This window comes from Phoenix dactylifera, chromosome 11 (assembly GCF_009389715.1).
Source record: "Phoenix dactylifera cultivar Barhee BC4 chromosome 11, palm_55x_up_171113_PBpolish2nd_filt_p, whole genome shotgun sequence".
Taxonomy (NCBI): Eukaryota; Viridiplantae; Streptophyta; class Magnoliopsida; order Arecales; family Arecaceae; genus Phoenix; species Phoenix dactylifera.
In genome coordinates, this window is record NC_052402.1 from 12,354,427 (window position 1) to 12,373,083 (window position 18,657).

The following is an 18,657-nucleotide window of genomic DNA, read 5'->3' on the forward strand; positions in this document are numbered from 1 at the left end:
AGTATTATGATTATATTTTATTTTAATCATATTTTTTTAATTATAACCAAGGCTTGAATTCAAGTTCAATCTCGAGCTCAAGTATGACTCGGTTGATATTCGAGTCAACTCGAGTCAATCTCGAATGCTACTTTTTTTTTTATGAACTCGAGTTCAAGCTTGGATATTAAGGTTCGATTGATTTTGAGCAGAGTTTCAAATCCAAGTATTTTGAATCGAGTCGAGCTCGAATCTCTATCTACTCAACTCAGCTTGGCTCAATTGCACTCCTAGTATTAGCACTTGGTCTCTTTAAGTAAGCTATTTAATGATTGGTCAATATTTATATATATGGCCTACTCTTGAATTATTCCCCATCACTCGATCTATTCTTTATTAATGAATAAGACATTTTTTATATATTCACTCTTCATTACTTGGCCTATTTTCTATTGACGAGTAAGATGTTTCTTAGTTGTAATCATTCAGCCTACTTCAAGTATTGCCACATGGCCTTTGCTTAGTCAACCTACAGACTTCAGCCATTGGTCAAAATATGGTGTAAATATAGGCACATGACTAATGTAGGATAATTGTGTGGAAGAACATTTGATCCATGAATTTGTTTATTTCCATGTAAGTTATCTTTAGAAGTGGAGGACTATGGGCTGCATGAAGATGATAATATATAGATCCAAGAAATGATTATAGCTTCAACCACCACTAATGCTAGAACCAACTAAGAATTATTCTAATAGAAAATAGATCTTTTTCTTTATAAGTTTAGTCAAATAAGAAATATGTTGTAACTGACACCGATAATTTCACGATTTATATTAAAAGGAAAAGAAAAGGGATTTTTTTTTAATATTAGAAATATCGACAGCCTTAAAACATTAGCGACCCTTAATTTTAGATGAGTTGTCTCTGAAAATAAACTTGGAATTTTTGTTAAGATTTCTTTATATGAAACATAGAGCAGAGGGTAGGATAGCAAGCTAAAGTTTAATAAGAGGAAATTAATGATCTTTCTTCACTAGCATTGGTCATTATTTTATGACTAAATAAATTTGACAATTCAGCACATTAGAAAACTTTAAAGGCTCATATAAATCAGAGTACAAACATTCCATAAGCTTACTTGACATTTTATTGCATCCAACATTTACATGCCCGACTTTTTCCGCATGCCTTTTTGCCAATCATTGTATATAAAGTTCCATGATATCGCACCCTAATATGGAACCTTTTGTTGTAGCAAGGGTGCGGTGAATATATACTATAATCAATTGAACCATGCCAACATTCCTAGGAACTAGTGAATTTGCAGTGAAGACTGGAAGTAGCATTTTTTGTGGTTGGAGACAATGCAAAACATATTGTCCATGAAGTGTGAATGGTGAATCACGTGCTCTTGCATGTGCCAATGTTCATAAGATTGTATTTTTCTTGCAAGTGTATTATAGATAATATGTTATAATTATACGGTTCTCTGGGTAACTACGGCAGGCCTGAATTGGCTGCGATCTATAACCGCCACCAATCTGGTCCGTAAGATTGATGGATCCTCACCGCATCGAGACAGGCTCGGATTTCTTGCCGGATTTTATAACCGACGCGATATCTAGCTAGGCTCGCTGGATCACGTCGATCACATCCTATCACGTCAGGGCAAATCCGTAATTTCGAATCGTGTTTCTTCTGACACGGACTCCGTCGGTCCGTATGCCCGATTCGCACGTGACTCCAAAAGCAGCCGACGGGATGCGTTTACGAGATACACGGGCGGCAGATCTGACATCCGCATAGAAAACATTCATCGACTCTCCCGTACCTGAACTCCTTTCAATCAGTATATCCGCAAGTATCCAACCGTATGGGGAGAAGACCACCACCCAGCATCGAACTTCGTGCAGCGCGGAATCCCAGACCACCTAAATGACGAAACTGCCCCTACTTCTGTCCTCCCCCGCCACGGTTGGCTCAGGTTAAGAACCCGCAGCCCCAAACCCGAGCTCGTGTGAGCCTCCGCCGCTCTCCAAGCTCGGAAATTTATGGACTAGAGATCGATCATTGGGCAGTCTCGGCCGTTGGATCGGTAGAGTGGTGGGGATAAGGATGTCTTCGTCGGCGGCGGTCAAGGGGACAGGTAGCCGCGGCGGCGGCGGCGGGAAGGGGAAGGGGGTGGCGTCGCCGGAGGGGTTGAAGAAGGTGGATCGATCAGGGAAGGTGGTCTCTGTCTCCAAGCAGAAATCTGTGACTGTGGCCTCCAAACCGGAGGTATTCCTCGAATCCTCGTGCTTTTTTTTGGGAAAGTTTCGATCTTGCCTGAGAATTCCGGTGGTCTATCGGTTGTGGTATGTGGATTTGTTGCCGGGCGGTCTCACGATAAATCTTTAGTTGAGAGTGATGCAGAGGAGGATTCATGCTGTGTGATCAAATCTTACTATAAATAAATAATTGCTGCTTTGGTTTACCATTTTTATTTGATTTCTGGTTTTAGCAAGCAAATTTAAATTTTGTTATGTGCTTCCCATTTCCTGAATTATCCAGTTGAGAATTTTAGCAGGAAAATTGCTTATTTTTGGTGTTTTCCATTAATTTGCGGTGCTGTAATTTCTTTCTTTATGCTGTCTTGTTTTGCTTTCAGATCCACCACATTTATGTTCTTTTAGTTCCTTTTGTTATACTATAAAATAAATTAGGCCTTCTTGGATCACTTTTATGTTAGACATCATCTTGATGGAGGTTTTGGAATGCAAGCATTTGCTTTTATTTTGGCTCATGATTTTTAATTTTGAGTTTTAGAACAACAGTTGACTAGTTAATTTCTTTGAATCCTTAAATTCCAACTTGAGTGCTCATCTACTTCATTTTTTTCTCTTTATGTGTCTTTCTCCTGTTCGATTGATGTACATTTTGATTCTGGAATGAAGGTGAAAGAAAAGTCATCGTCAACTTCTGCCAAAAGTGTTACCAAAACTACGACTGCCAAAGTGAAGGCCGAGAAGAAGGTCTATTCTTTGCCTGGCCAGAAGCATGACCCTCCTGAAGAGGTTGCAGACTTGCACAATCACTTCTTTTTTCTTTTTCTACTTATTCTAAGGTGATAAATTCCTTGGAAAAATTTCTTATGCTATGGTTGTGGATCTCTTCATGGCAGAGAGAGCCCTTGCGGATATTCTATGAATCCTTATCAAAGCAGATTCCATCAAGTGAAATGGCAGAGGTCTGGTAAGACTATTATTCTCATGTCGCCCTCCCTTCCCAGCATGCCAAAATGGAAAATAAATTAAGTTACTTGAGCTTCTATGTTGCAAATATTACCTTCTTTCTTCGGTTGTAGTTTGTGGTTGGATTCTTACTGTTCTGCTGAATGTTTTATCATATCTCTAATAGTTTCAATTAAAAATAAAACTTGTACATTTATGTTATTGAATATCATATATGGTTTTTATCTGCATTATAGATCACCCAAGACAACTTAGACAAGGGGCTAAAAGTAGGGCATTATGCTTGTATAATTACTATCTTGGAACTAGTGCTTGATGACTATATGCTGTTTTGTGGAACTTAGAGAGCGTGCTTTATTAACACCTCATTTCTAGCTTGTTATACATGTCAGTTCAATGAACTTCTCTTTTACTTGTACTTTTAGTTTCCTGATGTTTGACTCGAGGGTTGCTGCCTTGCTTCATCAAAGATCGTAATAAGTTTTATGCATATCTGGCAAATAATTGAGCTAGCTATTTCCAGTTTCAGGTTTATAGATTATAATATATTTCTGCATTTGTCAGTTAAGTTTTGCATCTTTATATAGATGATGGATTTGTCTCTTTTGATGAAACCTTGTTTATTTCAATCAGTTGGAATAATGTAAGAAGGTTAATGTGTAATAAGCTTAGTGCATATTCTGTACATTCTGTTGGGGCATATGAAAAGATAGAAGGGGCTTTATTCTGGCAAGACATACTAATAGCATTGATTTCTTTAAGGTTGTAATTTCCATACTACTAGAAATACTAGATTGCACTGCCTACTTATCTTGTGAGCTGAAACAAAATGAGAAAGGAAAAAAAAAATCAAGCTATTGAAATATTTTGCTTGATTTTCAGCAGGCTGTGGTTTCTGCATTGGCACCAGGTCTGACTCCCTAGTGATATAGAAGTTGCATTGCAAAGGCAAGATTTGGAGTGGAAGTCATCAGTTCACACATTCCTTTATGTTTTTTAATCATCTTTTGCAACTATTGCGCATAATTGAAGGCAAAGTTGACTGACTCAAAGATATTTGCCAAAGGGATTTTTGATCATTTTTTACTGAACAAAAGCACAAGCCACAACTTCCGCTAGTTTGTTATCTTATGCATGTAAAATCTTAAACTCAGTTGGAAGAATTGTTCTAATTGTTCGTTCACCTTATTAAAGCGGAAGAAGACTTAGTCTTGGCAAAGGGCACAAACAATTATTCAATTAGAACGCATTTCAATGTCTATTCAGTAAATTTCTCCCTCATCCCTCCCTTCTCATTGTCAAGCTTGTTTATCTTTTCCAGGCTCTAGAATATTGTTCCTTTAACATGTTCATTGTTCTGATAAAATAGATCTTATTGCCTTTTTTGGATTTGAATTGTTTCAATTAGTTATGCTTTAGTAGTTTCTCTGGTGCTTTGTCCATAACTTGTGCAGTTTCGGCTCTTCGTTTATTTTATTCATATGTCAACATTATTGCTTTTTGTTCCACCATATTTTCACAAGAGCCTTCTCCACAACCAACAAAATGAAGATATCATATGGGATCTGAATTTTCAAAAAAAATAGGCATTCAGTTTCACTTTTATAAGAATACTTATTCTTTAATCACAGAGCTTTCTACCATTGACTCTCAAAGGACTAAATAGAGAAACATGGTGTTAGGCTACCAAGAAAGTGTTCTATCCTCACAACAGAAGAGACCTTGTTTTCTCCAATCTTCTTCTCTCCAATTTAATTATAGATGCCTTAAAATACGAATTACACCCTTTAATTCCTCTAAAAGAGCGATCTCTCCTTCCAATCTGGAATTTAAACTAGGAATAGTTAATAGATAACTATCCCATGATTTCCCTTAAGTAAACTACAATTAAGGCACAGTTTTTATAAGCTACAACATGCAATCTTACTTAGACACCAGCATGCAGCTTCTAGTATTTCCCTAAATAATCTGAATTGGATCCACATCAAACACTTAAATACTTATAATTTTTTATGTATAAATTTAAAAAAATTACGAGAGTTGGACTCCTCTAATCATGAGTTCAACCCACTATAATAATACTAAAAGTAACCTTTTGTTCCTTTTCAAAATTGGTCAAAAATGTATATATTGACGTAACTTTGAAAAATATCAACTTTTCAAAAACTTTTAATCTAGTTGTGATGTTTGGATGTGTTAGTATTTTCTTTTATAAAATATTGAAATATATGTTTTAAATTTTGTAAACATATATAACATCTTCTATTTTTCCCTCTTGTCGATCGAATCCGTCACTTAAACAGTCCAAACCGAAATCCTATTTCCATGTCCATGCAAAAACATTGATAGCATTGGATCACCAGTTGACATGGTGTGTGCCGTGGCATGGGTCCTGGTTGACACAAGGCAAAGGTTAGCACACACCTAACATGGTATGGTACAACCAACACGGGCCAATTTGACACAACAGGTGTTGCTTTACATGGCATGCACTTCAATCCCTTAATTAAACTTTAGCAAGTGTTTAAACCAACCTCCCATTCCAAATGCAAGTGTGCAATAGAGAAAAAAACTGTAAAAACATAAAAAAACTCTTAAATACATGGATTGACTATATGCACCCATGGATCATATCATTTTTATTCATTTTTGATATGAGGTTTACAATACCATGGTATGGGGCCATATTGGTGATATATCGAGTGTGTTCCTATATTGATTCACGGTTCATCCAATATGCCTCGATACCAAGATTGGTGGTATCGATACCATGATCCATACTAGCCAGGTACTGGGTCGCTATGATACCAATGCAATGCCATACAGATGCATGGTAGACTGAGCCATCTTGGTTAGATACCTGCATCTCCTGAACTTTCTTGCTCAACCACCCCTCCTTTTTCTCTTTGAAGCCAATGCTAGTATTTGAAAATTGTGAAGTTTTTTGCAATTTGAACACAATGAATTAAATTTTCAAAACACTTGTCCACGTTTATTAGTTTGATTGGTTACTCCATGTGATTAAATTCGGCTTCAGATGATGATATTTGGAGTGCTTTCTTCCTACCTCTTTAGTATCTCACAGATTTTGCCCTTCCAACATACAGGATGATGGAACATGGTTTGCTATCTCCTGAGCGTGCAAAGAAAGCATATGAGAGAAAGCAGAAGAGGCAGCAGCAACTGAGAATGGGCACTCCTATCAAATCCACAACACAGGAGAGACCAGAGAGCTCAAAGAAACCCCAAGTATCGAAGAACGGAGTTGTCAAGACGAAGAAAAGAGTCGATTTCAGTGACAATGATGATGACTTTATTGTGAAACACAAGAAATCAAAGGGGTAATGTAATCTCAATTTAGTTGTTAAGCCACTTGATGAGTGCAGAATATTCCATATTTTCAAGAGATTAACATCAGAAGAAGCTGCTTATGTTCTAACTTCTAGTTTCCAAAGAAGTGACCAACATCAACATTAAGAAGAGGCAAGAAGCATTGAGATTGAGCTCCTTATGATTACCCCAATGTAATGTGGTGGATATGTGGACATTCTTTATATCCTTTATTTTTAGTACACAATAAGATGAAATTGTAGTTCTTGTTGATCAAACACATTTGTTCTCATGAAGGTGTTCCAAACGATACTTGGTTGTGTATCAGGTTTCACATTCAGTATGCTGTTTTTGCTGGGTTTTGGAAGAAGAGGCATCCTTGCAGGCTGCAGCCTTAACAAGTTTTAGGCCTGAATTCAATCCATTAATAAGTTTTAAATGCATGAAAAGGAAGCACAACTTCACAAGTTTTTTGTAGAAATAAAGGTTATGGAGAAACAAAATGCAATACAAAGCATCTGGTTCAATAGCATTAGTACCTGCCTGGAAAACCATTGCTTGCAAATTATCTGATCAATAATAAAGCCAAAATTTCATGATGAAATTAGGAAAGTGAACTCCTGAAGTTTTGATTTTTTTTTTTTTATTATTTCCTGAACTTTTGAACATATTCTTAATCAGACAAATCAAAGATGAAGGTACACATATAAGGCAGCATTCGAAAAAAGGGAAGAGAGGAATCTGCAATTGCATCTGAAGCTTATAACATTCGCAAACAGCCCTTGCTTGGGCTGAAACAATAAGCACAAAATATACGTAGGAAATGCAAAACTAGAAAGATATACCACTCATCACTATTATACCACATTAGTTGCAATGAGTAAAGTGGTCAATACAACATATTGCACACCTTCTGAGCTAGGCTTGATCGTCCACATGCTGACACTGAAACTTATTAGTTTCGGTGGCAGCACTAGCAGCAGATGTTCTCAAACTTCTCAGTGTTTCTGGAGAAAACCTATTTGCTGCACAAGGATTTTGAACTATGACCAGCAGAGGATATACAGTTTTTCCACGGTGGGAAGAAGGATGAGAAGTTGGCTGCAGATTTACACACTCATTTCCATCACCAGAAGTTGAAAGAATATTGAGCATGCATTTCAGGAACATTCAAAGAAAACCATGAAAGTGGAGTAAAGTAGAAAAAATCGGGCATATGGAAGCCATCACTAATATATTAGAGGAAGTTAGTGGTTCATCTAATTGACTTTTAACATTACTTACCACCCAATGCCATTCTTGAGAAACTAGATTATCAAAATCAGCAACATCAATCCTCCTACAATATTTTAACAAGAACATGAACCAAGAGGCCCAATATGTCCAGGCATACACTGTATAAATTAAGACAAACATAACATTAAGAATACAAAAACATAATAACAAATTAGTACTTCAACTTTCATTACTCGAATTGGAAACAGCTTTACAGCCTTCATGCATCAACAGAAAGGTCTAACTGGGAAAACGCAATTCTTATTTGCTTACTTCATGATGCATATTGTCAGCAAATACATTGATTATATTTGATAAGCAAATGCAGTAATGAAAGGGACGACGATCATCACTTGAGACCATTGGATTTCAACTTAATCTGTTTGGACAAAATCAGGATGCATTCTAAAAGCGAAGAAGCAAAAAGTGAAGCGAAAAAGCAAACATATTAAAGAGTTCAAGATTTAATCACAAATGTACTGGTCAATGGTAAATTCTACATGACACATTATGATGTTCCTATGCATCATTGACTTGTCTAATATCATCTTCTGAGGCTGTCAAAGGAAATATTTCATTTTAAACTGTTTTATTGAAGTGCCTAGCTAAAGTTGGCAAAATGATATGGGATTTGAGGCGGAAAAAAAAAGAGCTTCTTTTTTGGGGTTTTAGTAATGGTATGGAGCGAGGGGAAGGAACCGCCGCTTTTAATTGTGTGTAATAGGCGGGATCCCGCCACTCAAGGTAATGATATGATCCCACCCGTAATTTCATAGGTTTTTTTTCTAAAAATTAAATGTCCTCTTAAAATTTATATTTATTTTTATATTTTTATAAAATATTATTTTTATATAAATAGTTCTTCTAACACCATTAATAAAAATTATATTTATTTTAATTAAAAATAAAATAAAATTTTAAAATTATTTTTTATCTCTATTGTATAAATGTTTTGTTTTATACATCCATTTCTAGGAAATCGTTAATTTTTTAACGGTGCTAAATAATGTGGATACACATGTAAAAACAAATATTAATTTTTTTAAAAAATATTTTTATAAAATCCGTTATTTAGAAGAATATTCGTAAAAAAATCTAAAATAATAATATCGGAATCCGTTTTTATGTTTGATGGAAAACGGGTTTGTGTTCGAAGTCCGGATCCGTAATGGGAGAACACAGGACCCTAGCTAAACCCTCGCTCCTTCTTGCCTTCTGAAGAGACCGAGAACAAGGAAAGGAGAGATCATGGCGTGCCGGCGATGCCTGGCTTCCCTCACTCGCCATTTCCGATCTCGCCTCCTCTGGAACGCCGCCTTGGAGAACACCCAAACCCTAATATTTCGAGCTCGAGGTCCTCGCTTGAACTCCTTCGATTCTCCCGCCGGATTCGGATGCATCAATTCCCTTCAATTCAATATCACGCGCCACTTGAATTCTCGGCCGACGAATCCTTCCGACGAGGAGGAGGACGAGGAAGAAGGGGGTCAGAGCTGCGAGGAAGAGGGTGGCGAGGCTCCGGCTTCGAAATGTATGGTTCAGAGAGGTAAATCGGAGGAAGAGAAGATAAAAGAAGCGGCTGAGATCGGATACAAGGTGATTGGGCCGCTGGATCCGTCGGAAAACCCATTCAAACCATATGAACCGGCTTTTGCTGTTGTTCAGGTCGGAATGGTGAAAAAAATCCTTCTCTCCTATCGTTTTTGCTATTGGTTCGATGGTTTTTGGTTATTTTGTTTGTTTGTTTGGTTCAGATTGGTTCTCATCAGTTCAAAGTCAGCAATGGGGATTCCATTTTTACTGAAAGATTGAAATTTTGCGAGGTTAATGGCAAGGTAGGATGTTTTAGTTCATGGATTGCTCTTTTCCTTCCCCCCTTTTCTGTTGATTATTTTCCGTTGTCTGTTTGATATCTTGGTTGCACTCCTGAATGGATAATATTTTGGGTGGTAGTTTCTGATAATTTGGTAGTAATAGTGTGCTGGTTTGAGGAAAGGTGGTGAGTGCTATAATGATGCCCACCTGATTGTCCGTCTGTGCAGTCTCTGTGTTAGAAGCTACAAATGAATAAAATATGCTTTCCAACTTTCCAAGTCGATTCTTAGGCAGATTGCAAATCCTCAATAATTTGACTCGTTGATATAAAACCAATGGTGTATGCAGAATGATCTCTATAACCAAGGGATTAAGGAAAAAATTATGACAATTTCACCTGTAAAGATATTATCCAATAGATGATAATATATCTTCCCATGGAATTATTTTTGGATGATTAACTTATCTAAATTATCCTGGTACTGTCGAGTTAAGATACGAAGGCACAAGAATGCAGTTGGCTCTACACAGACAAACTGAAGCTACAATTAAAACCCATATTTCATACTCTTAATTGTCAGATGGTTAATTACTGAATGCTTCATGGTATGTGGATTCTGTTTTATTAAGTATACCTTTTTAATCGTTACTTAACTTTTTAGCTTTAATATTGTTTAAGTGTTTTTTTTTCAAAGTTAAAGTTAATCCATTATGTCATTGAAAACTTTTACTTGTTAAGGAAGGTGATGCCACCGTATGAAGCTGTAGAAGAATCTTTTTTCTTTTTTTTTGGTGTTGGGGGGGTGTTGCACAGACACAGACTAATGAAAGTAAGGAACCTACGACAATTGCCAGAAATGAAGAAATTTGTTGGAAGCAAATCCCTCCAAACTAACTTGTGTGCCAAAGGGGAGGATGCTAGGTCTGTTTCAACTAGCTCGCTTTTCTTGTTTGAATGAAGATATGGGAACTTTGTTGGAGGATTTGAATGAGATAAAACATGATTTTTGAAAAAAATGGATGGACAAAGTTCTAAATCTATGTGATCAACTTTGTTTATTAACAAGAATTTAGAGGTGGCGAAAGATTATTTGATAGGTATTCAGGGAGTTTTCTGTGACTGGGTGGGTGAGCGGTAGTCTCGAATCTATATACATTTATTTGGTTCCTTACGAAGAAGGGGTGGAAGAGGTAAAGGACTCTTGGTTAGCATTGTATCAACTAGTAGAACAATATTTTAATTTCTTGCCAAGGATATTCAAGCGGTTTTTAACATTCTCATCTCTCCATTTTAAAATGCTACTAGTTGTGGCTAAGAAATTCATAATGGTTATTATCTAGCAAATATATTGCTTTTATGAAGAAAACTAAAACCAAGGTGTATACAAGATTGACGTCTTGGAAGTTGATTGGTCCTTTTTCTGCTATTTCGATGTAGCATAATTTTAGATGGGCCAATATCATCTTCAGACTTAAATTTTTCCCATTATCTCTTTAGTTAATTATAACAATTTTTAGTAAGCGCGTAACTTGATATTTGAGAGTCCACTTTTGCTAAATTATATATGATTTTAGGGTACCTCAGTAGACACATATTAGATGCACCAAGTATGCGCAATTTAACCACTTACTATGGCTTGAAAAGTGCTAAAACATAATTAGGTACATAAATGTCATTTTCTTTCTTTAATCAAAATTTTGATTTAAGGGCTATGATCATTTTGGTTAAATCAATAATGTAGATTAGGTTTTGGATTCTTAAGGTTTAAATTATCATGGCCTATGTAGGAATAGGGCCTTCCTAAGATGCTATAGATCCGTCAGGAAAGTTAACAGGAATTCTGTTCTCCTTCTCTTTATTCTTCCATTTTCATTCCCACTTTTCTTCTAGAGTTGAGGAATCACCATGGATAGTGCATTTGCTCTGTGCAGGTTCCCTGCATTAATCTAAATTTGTCTTTATAATTTGTGGGGGTAAATGAGTTTAAAATCTATTTTACATGGCAACATATTGTCAAACCAATCCTTCAGATCTTGTCTACATTTTATTTGATCGGTAGAAGGGCTTTTTACTGATACATGGAAATAGGTTCCTCGCATTAAAACCTCCCTTCTCTGTGCTTATCAATGATTCATTGCAGGTGTTTGGCATGTGCATTAGTTAGCTAGCACTGATTGATATGCATAAGTTGTTTGTTTTGACTATTAGGAATCTCTTATTTGATGTTGGGGGTTCATATTTGGGATTTTGGAAAGAACTTTGGAGCTTAATTTCTTTGGTGGCACTAGTTCCGACCGAGAAGCAGATCCCAGCTTAGTATCAGCAGCATAGGTAGCGGCACCAGTACCTGTTATGGAGGAGGCAGTCCAGCCAGGCCGAGAACGAAGCAGTTCAGAAAAGAAGATCTTCTTTCCGGAGCCCGCCAAGCCAGTCCAGTAAGCAAGCACAAGTAGCTAAAATTGAAGCATCATGATGAATAGCCTTTCATTCATAGTGTGACCAAGGAAGCTAAGTTTTTCATTTTGGCATGGAATCAGAAGTGGAGCAATAACAACTCTCTTTATGAGCCTTTACTGTTTAAGTGCCCTTGCTGTATGTGGGAGGTTGTGTGTTAGAGTCTCTTGGAAGGTGAAAGATTGTATTTGGTGGGCATGGCATGCACGAGGGTTGTGGAGCTGATGGAAACACAGATTTGTGGAGTGATTGTGGTGTTGTGCTTGTTGGCCTGTCGAAATCTTGAGGGATGGGCACCCCACATTGTGTATCCCACCAGCCTTCAGGTTGAACTGCACAAAAGGAAGATTCTTTGAGAAAATGGACCTTGATGTCATTTAGTGAGTGATCATGAGGCCTTTAAATTCTTTATTCTACTTCCAGGCCAATTAGCTGCACTATTTATAACAAAGTGGAGCCTAATTCTATTCAATCTCTTGGGACTTATTGTTCATTTCTTTTCTTTTTGATATTGACACTGTTCTTCTTTTTTGTTTCCCGAAGCTTCTCTTTCTTGGTTTCTGATGCATTGAACTCCTCCTTTCTAAGTTTTGGCCTTTTGGAACCATGTTTCTAGATTATGTAGTTGTTGGAATGCATACATCTTCAACCAATCATATGGCTTTATTTTGCCAATCTTTTGTTAGAACCATGAATTTATTATTGTCTATTGAGTCAAGTTGGTTTCTCTGCAGCTAATTTTGAACAGGGTTCTGATGCTGGGATCAAAAACTCAGACAATCATCGGTAGGCCAGTGTTACCTGATGCAGCTGTGCATGCTGTTGTTGAAGAGCATGTAAGAGAAGTCTATTTTTATTTTTTATGCTCTCTCTTCTTTTTTCTAATGAAGATGCTGTTTTTTTTTCTTTCCCAGGTAGTTGTTTTTGGTATGAACAGTGATCAATATTTGTATGTTTTTGGTATGAACAGTGATCGATATTTGTAACAATTCAAAGGGATCCTTAAGTTATTTTATTAATTTGAGAGTGTTAAAACATGCAAATGACCAGCTAACCTCAAATTTCTTTTAATAAATTATCTTTGTAGTTTTTGTTGCATCCAACTGCTAGATTCCAAAAAACAAAAAAGTTTTAAGTTTTGCTTGACAAACTGATATGACTTGGAATGAGCAAAACTCTGTACAAAGATGATATATTAACGAAAAATCAAATCTTAGTATTTGGATGTTTACATTATTTATATGCATTTTTGGACATATTGTGTACTAATAGTTTTTCAGCCACTTAACGGTTCTTGTCCACTCTTCTGTTTTGTAAAACATTTTCCCTATAACAACAAGTATAAATATTCTTTTTCAGGCTTTAGATGCAAAAGTAATCATATTCAAGAAAAAGAGAAGAAAAAACTATCGTCGAACCAAGGGCCATCGCCAGGTAAGTCAAATATTTTCAGCAGGGAAATTAAATGATTGACCTGTCAGAAACTTGTTTTTACCCATGGTCCATTATGTTTTCAGGAGTTGACTAAGCTAAGAATTACTGACATCCAAGGAATAGATAAGTCAGATAACCTCGCAACCAATGCTTAGCATGGATATCATTGATCAGCAAATGGACAGTGTTGCAGCACTTGCTTGGGTCACTAAATCTTCCCTGGCATGCTTACCCAACAATTTAGAGAGCACATCCCTCTGGCATTGCAAGTGCTGCACGAGAGCATTTTGGGGAAATGGGTAATGACTTGCGCAGTCATTCATGTAACTGAATTAAAATCTTATGGCATATCCTTGGAAGAAGAATGATTTTTGCTCCAGTGGAACCAGAAAGATTTGTATTCCAGAAATGCCAATTTGGAAACTGAATGTTTCTCTATGTTCTGTTTTTTTTCTTTGAGGGTCCAAACAGCCTCTCAGTTCAGATTCAATCTTCCTCATCTTGTCGATGATGTTGCCATTGTCTCTCCCATGCTGGCTGGATCTATGTTTGCTTCTACTATACTGCCCTGTAGGATAATTTGCCTATTCTCATTCTCATCTAGCTGCCATCACATATTGGCACTACTGACTTAAGAATAGGAGTGGAAAGAAGAAAATCTTGGTGGGCAATGATGATTTGTTCTCTCACTTTTTATTATGCAGAGGGCCCATGAAAGCATAGAGCTCTGCCTTTCATGGTCTCTAAGGTTAGTGAGTCTCCACTCTCCAGTTATCGTATATTAATAGCCACTTTATCCAACATCCACCCTGGAGTGATAAGATTTCCACTGTGATGCTGTAAGGATCTCCCCGTAGTCCAATCATGGTGGGCCTCTGATTCTTGAATAATAGAGCCTTATTGTGGGTCGTTACCAGTGAAAGTACTGTTTAGCTTTCAACAACAGTTATACTTGGAGACGTGAGGATTTGTATTGGAGCATATCCTTTAAAAGTGCTCCTTACCTTCCATTAGACGCATCATAAGATGCCTTTTTCGCTTCAACTTCTGGGCTGTCTGAGAGCTCCCGTATGCATTTAATATTTCAGGTGATGGAGCTCATGCTCATCCACATCATTCACATTTCTAACTACCATTATCATCTACATATAAATTCTGGCAAATGAAGCTCAAAACATGAGAAGTTTGGTTTGAAATCTTGTTAAGTTGAAAAAGAAGAAGAAATCAATTAGTTTTTTTTTTTTTTGATAAACAGAGAGGAGGTTACCCACCTTATTCATTAAGATAAAAGCAAAAACGTGAACTTAAGGTTGTTTCTGTCTCAAATTTAGATCATGTCAAATCTAACTATCGCTCACTGTCATCTATGAATATGTACAATACTCAATATTAAGTGGGAAAAACTAAACTAGATCAAAGCTGCCTATCTTTCTCTCTCAAAAAATAATAATAATAATAATAATAATTCAGAACTTGTTCAAATTCTGCTTTAGACTCTGCTCTTATAGCCCTCTGTTCTAGGTCTGTATCCAATACTTTGGCCTACAAGCTCTTTAATCCAATACTTTATAAGTGCTTATGTGATTCAGATTCATAATTAGATCCCATGCCTCTCTAATGTTAATAACCTCGTAATATTGGCTTCTGTTTAAAACACTTCCTAGAAGCAGATTATTGACTAAAATTGGTAATGCAAATCCATATTAGTGGATTCACTCGCTAGTTTCTCTGCATAAACTGAAGAATTTTATCGGTGTAGTGGATGGCTTAGTGTAAATTTTTTATTGGTATGCAAGATGCAAGAATGCTAATGCAGCGTTCATAATAAATTATTGAAGTGAGATTGGACAGCGACCTAACACCGGCGGGAGAAAGTTTCTAGTGTTTTGTCGCCGGAGAAAGGCGTCGACTCCAATTTCACCACACAAAAAAAGGGATTGACTCAAAAAAAAAAGAGATGATATGCTAAGATTAATGAATTGTTCATCAGTTACTGATGCAACAAGTGGGGAGCCTACACGTGTGTATAGTTTGTCGTTGTTTGATTACTTAATAGAATGACTGTAAGAATATCTTGCTGTCGGATTATTGGATTCTATATGCATTTCCTGATCTATTATCCCTGCTCCCACATACATCCTCATGCTTTTGCCTTTTCTAACATAAAAAGGATTTGCAAATTGATGTGAATCTATAGTTAGATCTGTCCAGAATCTCTTTCTCTAACAAATTTAGGAGAATTGTTGGGAAAAGATTAGAGTTAAAGGGAGATAATAATGTAAGATGATTAAATAGAAGGAATTGGAAGAAAAAAAAAACCCTCCCAAATCTGTCTAAGCATATCTTCTAAGAAAGTCACCATAGTTTATAGAACTTCATAAAGATTCTCCGAGACAATCTTGAGAGTAACAGCGAGAATGATCGAGTTAGCAATTTGATCATTAATAAATTGGGGGAAGCTCCTTCCTTCCTCCATTACACATCAAAAAAAAAATAAAGGTTAACAATTTGATTTATCTTTCTGTAAGCATATTGCTAGATGAGTCGGAACTCCATTAAACTTTTAGCTGGCAAGGAAGCTTAATCAAACAAATATGGTCTAAATAATCAAAGAAATTTAAGTAGCAAACATGCATCTAGCCTCTCCATGGTTGTCATTTGCCCACTAACTACAAGGTTTACTGGAGCATTCATTAAAAAGTTTATAGCGTTGGTAAAGTAATATGCCTCGTGACTTCCACCGAATCGATTTCAATAAACTAAGTTAATGCTTCAGTAAGTCTCTCTGATGGTTGTGTTAATCTTCTTTAGCAAGCTTGTCAACTAGGACCAGACAAGTGTTAAAGGCGGATAGACCAACCCAAACTATGAAAATAATAATAATATATTTCCTATATAAACTCATTAAGAGGATTCTAAATCAAATGCTCATTGTTTGTTTGTTTTTTTTGTTTTCACCAAAGCGGATAGATCACGAAGACGTATGCACCCAATAAAGCTAGAAAACAAAATGTCTCGGAGTGCCCAGAGCAACTCTCCATCTCCGGCCCATAAGATGCTATCGAAATGACCTGCCACATAAGCAGCCATCCAATCCACAGTCCGTTGGCTTCTCGAAAAATATACTTGGCCTGAAAATTCCCTCCGTTCCTCAACATTGTCCAGATATCTTAGAGCAATGAATGGTTGCAGCTGTTACCCTATGGACTCTTTCGAATCTACCTGATAATCGTGGCCGAGTCATCCTTCAAATGCTCGCATTCGTTTTCCTTCTAGACCAAATGTAACTTTACTATATTGAATTTTTTTATTATTATTATTTGGGTGGGAGGACGAGGGGACTTGCTTTGATAGTTTGATTCCTTAAATCAGACACCATGAAGGGTTCCGTGGAATCCACCGTGACAGCAGTACAAAAATGACGCCATGGCAGCGCGGCCCGGCACCATGCATAACGAAAAGAGCTGCCATCCCAGCCATCCGATTGGTGGTCCCCCGAAACCTGTGTACTGGCAAGATTAGTGGTCCTCGTTTCGCAGAAGGCGGAGTGGCTCAACCGGCAAGAGGATATTCCAATCAGATTCTGGAATATTATACACGCTCTACGTTCCTTTTAATTTAAAAAATGAATATTTCAGAGTTAAATTCATCTAATTGGTAATCTACAATGATTTTAGAAGTTACATATTATTATTATTAATAATACATTTTTAAGATTATAAATGCCTAAGAAATGGGTGAGACTTTAAATTTTGAGGTGGGTTAGAAGAAATAGCTTGGGAATTTTGAATTTCAAAAATAATAATATTCATTTTTAGTTGATTTTGCTATATTATTATCTTGTCATAGGGTAGTCTTGCAGGCATCTCATGATTATTTCTGCTTTCATTTACATTTAGTTCATGTTTTTGTTATTTGGATGGGTCTAAGCTTTAAGGGTGCCTTCCTTATGAGAGGATATCATATCATTATAACTTATATCATATTTAATTTATTTGTACTAAATTTACTAGCATATGTAATTATAAGATTTTTTCTGAAATAAATATTTTTAAATATATATTGTAGAGAGATAAATAGTAGCACTCCATCTAGTAGAGTCCTAGTTCATGGCGGAGAATTTTCGTACAAGGAGTCATATGGCCGATATATGATTTTGTTATTGCTCCATTTTCATTAAAAGTACATGATCAAGGGACAATAGGAGAATTAAACATAAGTCTAACTTCTTTTCTAAAGACTCATACTATTAAAGTATTTCTCATGGTACTTACATCAAGAGGCCACCAGGAGTGAATAAGCATAAAATGAGAGCCTAAGTGCTCAAAAAGCTTATTTTGAGATGTCTCTTTCTGAAAAGATATATAAATTAAACATGAGTCTAACTTCTTTTTTGGAGACTTAGTACAATTAAAGTATTTCTCAAATTACTTACATCAAGGACCACAAGGAGTGGGAGAATATTTTGAGTTGTCTCTCTCTGAAAAAGTATATGAATTGAGAAGTTGACTTGAATCTTTTCTAATAATGCAGAAGCCAGCATGGAGAAAATTGACGCTTGAGTAAAGTTGCTCATTTGTACCCTTATTGTCCGTACACAATATGCCAAAAGGAGAAGGATGAGAAAAAAGGACCAAAAGACTAAAACCCTGAGAAAAGACTCATACGGATTGATAAAAAATGGCTGCATGGTCAAGGAAAAAAAAAGTGCTGATAAATTTAAAAATAATGTAATTATTATTTTGGCTCAAAACCAAATAAGAAATATAATGTGAATGGAACTTTTCGTTGCCTACTCAAAAGTTTTTTTTCCCTTCTTTCCCATTTATGCTATTAATATCAGGATTTAATGATGTCTAACAATGTAAATACTAGCCTAATTGATTACAATGCTAGTATTCCTATTGTTTATACTATATTTTCAAATTACTTTTTTTGTGAATATAACTCCAGCATTCTATTAATCAAGTTTAAAGTGAATATTTGGTTGTTCATTAAGCAAAAGTACAATATATTTCGTTATGACAAAATTTCACATAAAGCTTAACATATGCAACTAAATGATCCAAAGACTCATATAACATACAAAACAAATATAGTACATTCCTTTTGGAAGAATCATGCCTTCATCCACAT

General features: G+C 36.2%; 2 protein-coding genes across 4 annotated transcripts; both read left to right on the forward strand.

Moving 5' to 3' along the window:
- Positions 1-1,899: 1,899 nt before the first annotated feature.
- On the forward strand, positions 1,900-6,864 carry LOC103709498. Of its 2 annotated transcripts, none has more exons than XM_026805575.2 (4): positions 1,900-2,259; positions 2,916-3,035; positions 3,143-3,213; positions 4,095-6,313. In XM_026805575.2, exons 1-4 carry the CDS (start codon positions 2,098-2,100, stop codon positions 4,126-4,128), a joined length of 387 nt encoding a protein of 128 aa, XP_026661376.1. In that variant the 5' UTR covers positions 1,900-2,097; the 3' UTR covers positions 4,129-6,313. The 2 variants fall into 2 exon arrangements, with proteins under 2 accessions (XP_026661376.1, XP_008793089.1); XM_008794867.4 differs by lacking the exon at positions 4,095-6,313 and adding an exon at positions 6,320-6,864 and having other exon boundaries at positions 1,917-2,259.
- A 2,126-nt stretch (positions 6,865-8,990) lies between these two features.
- On the forward strand, positions 8,991-14,011 carry LOC103709499 (50S ribosomal protein L21, mitochondrial-like). Of its 2 annotated transcripts, none has more exons than XM_008794869.4 (5): positions 8,991-9,482; positions 9,572-9,652; positions 12,822-12,923; positions 13,447-13,521; positions 13,605-14,011. In XM_008794869.4, exons 1-5 carry the CDS (start codon positions 9,066-9,068, stop codon positions 13,674-13,676), a joined length of 747 nt encoding a protein of 248 aa, XP_008793091.2. In that variant the 5' UTR covers positions 8,991-9,065; the 3' UTR covers positions 13,677-14,011. The 2 variants fall into 2 exon arrangements, with proteins under 2 accessions (XP_008793091.2, XP_008793092.2); XM_008794870.4 differs by having other exon boundaries at positions 8,991-9,413.
- The last annotated feature ends 4,646 nt before the right edge of the window (positions 14,012-18,657 follow it).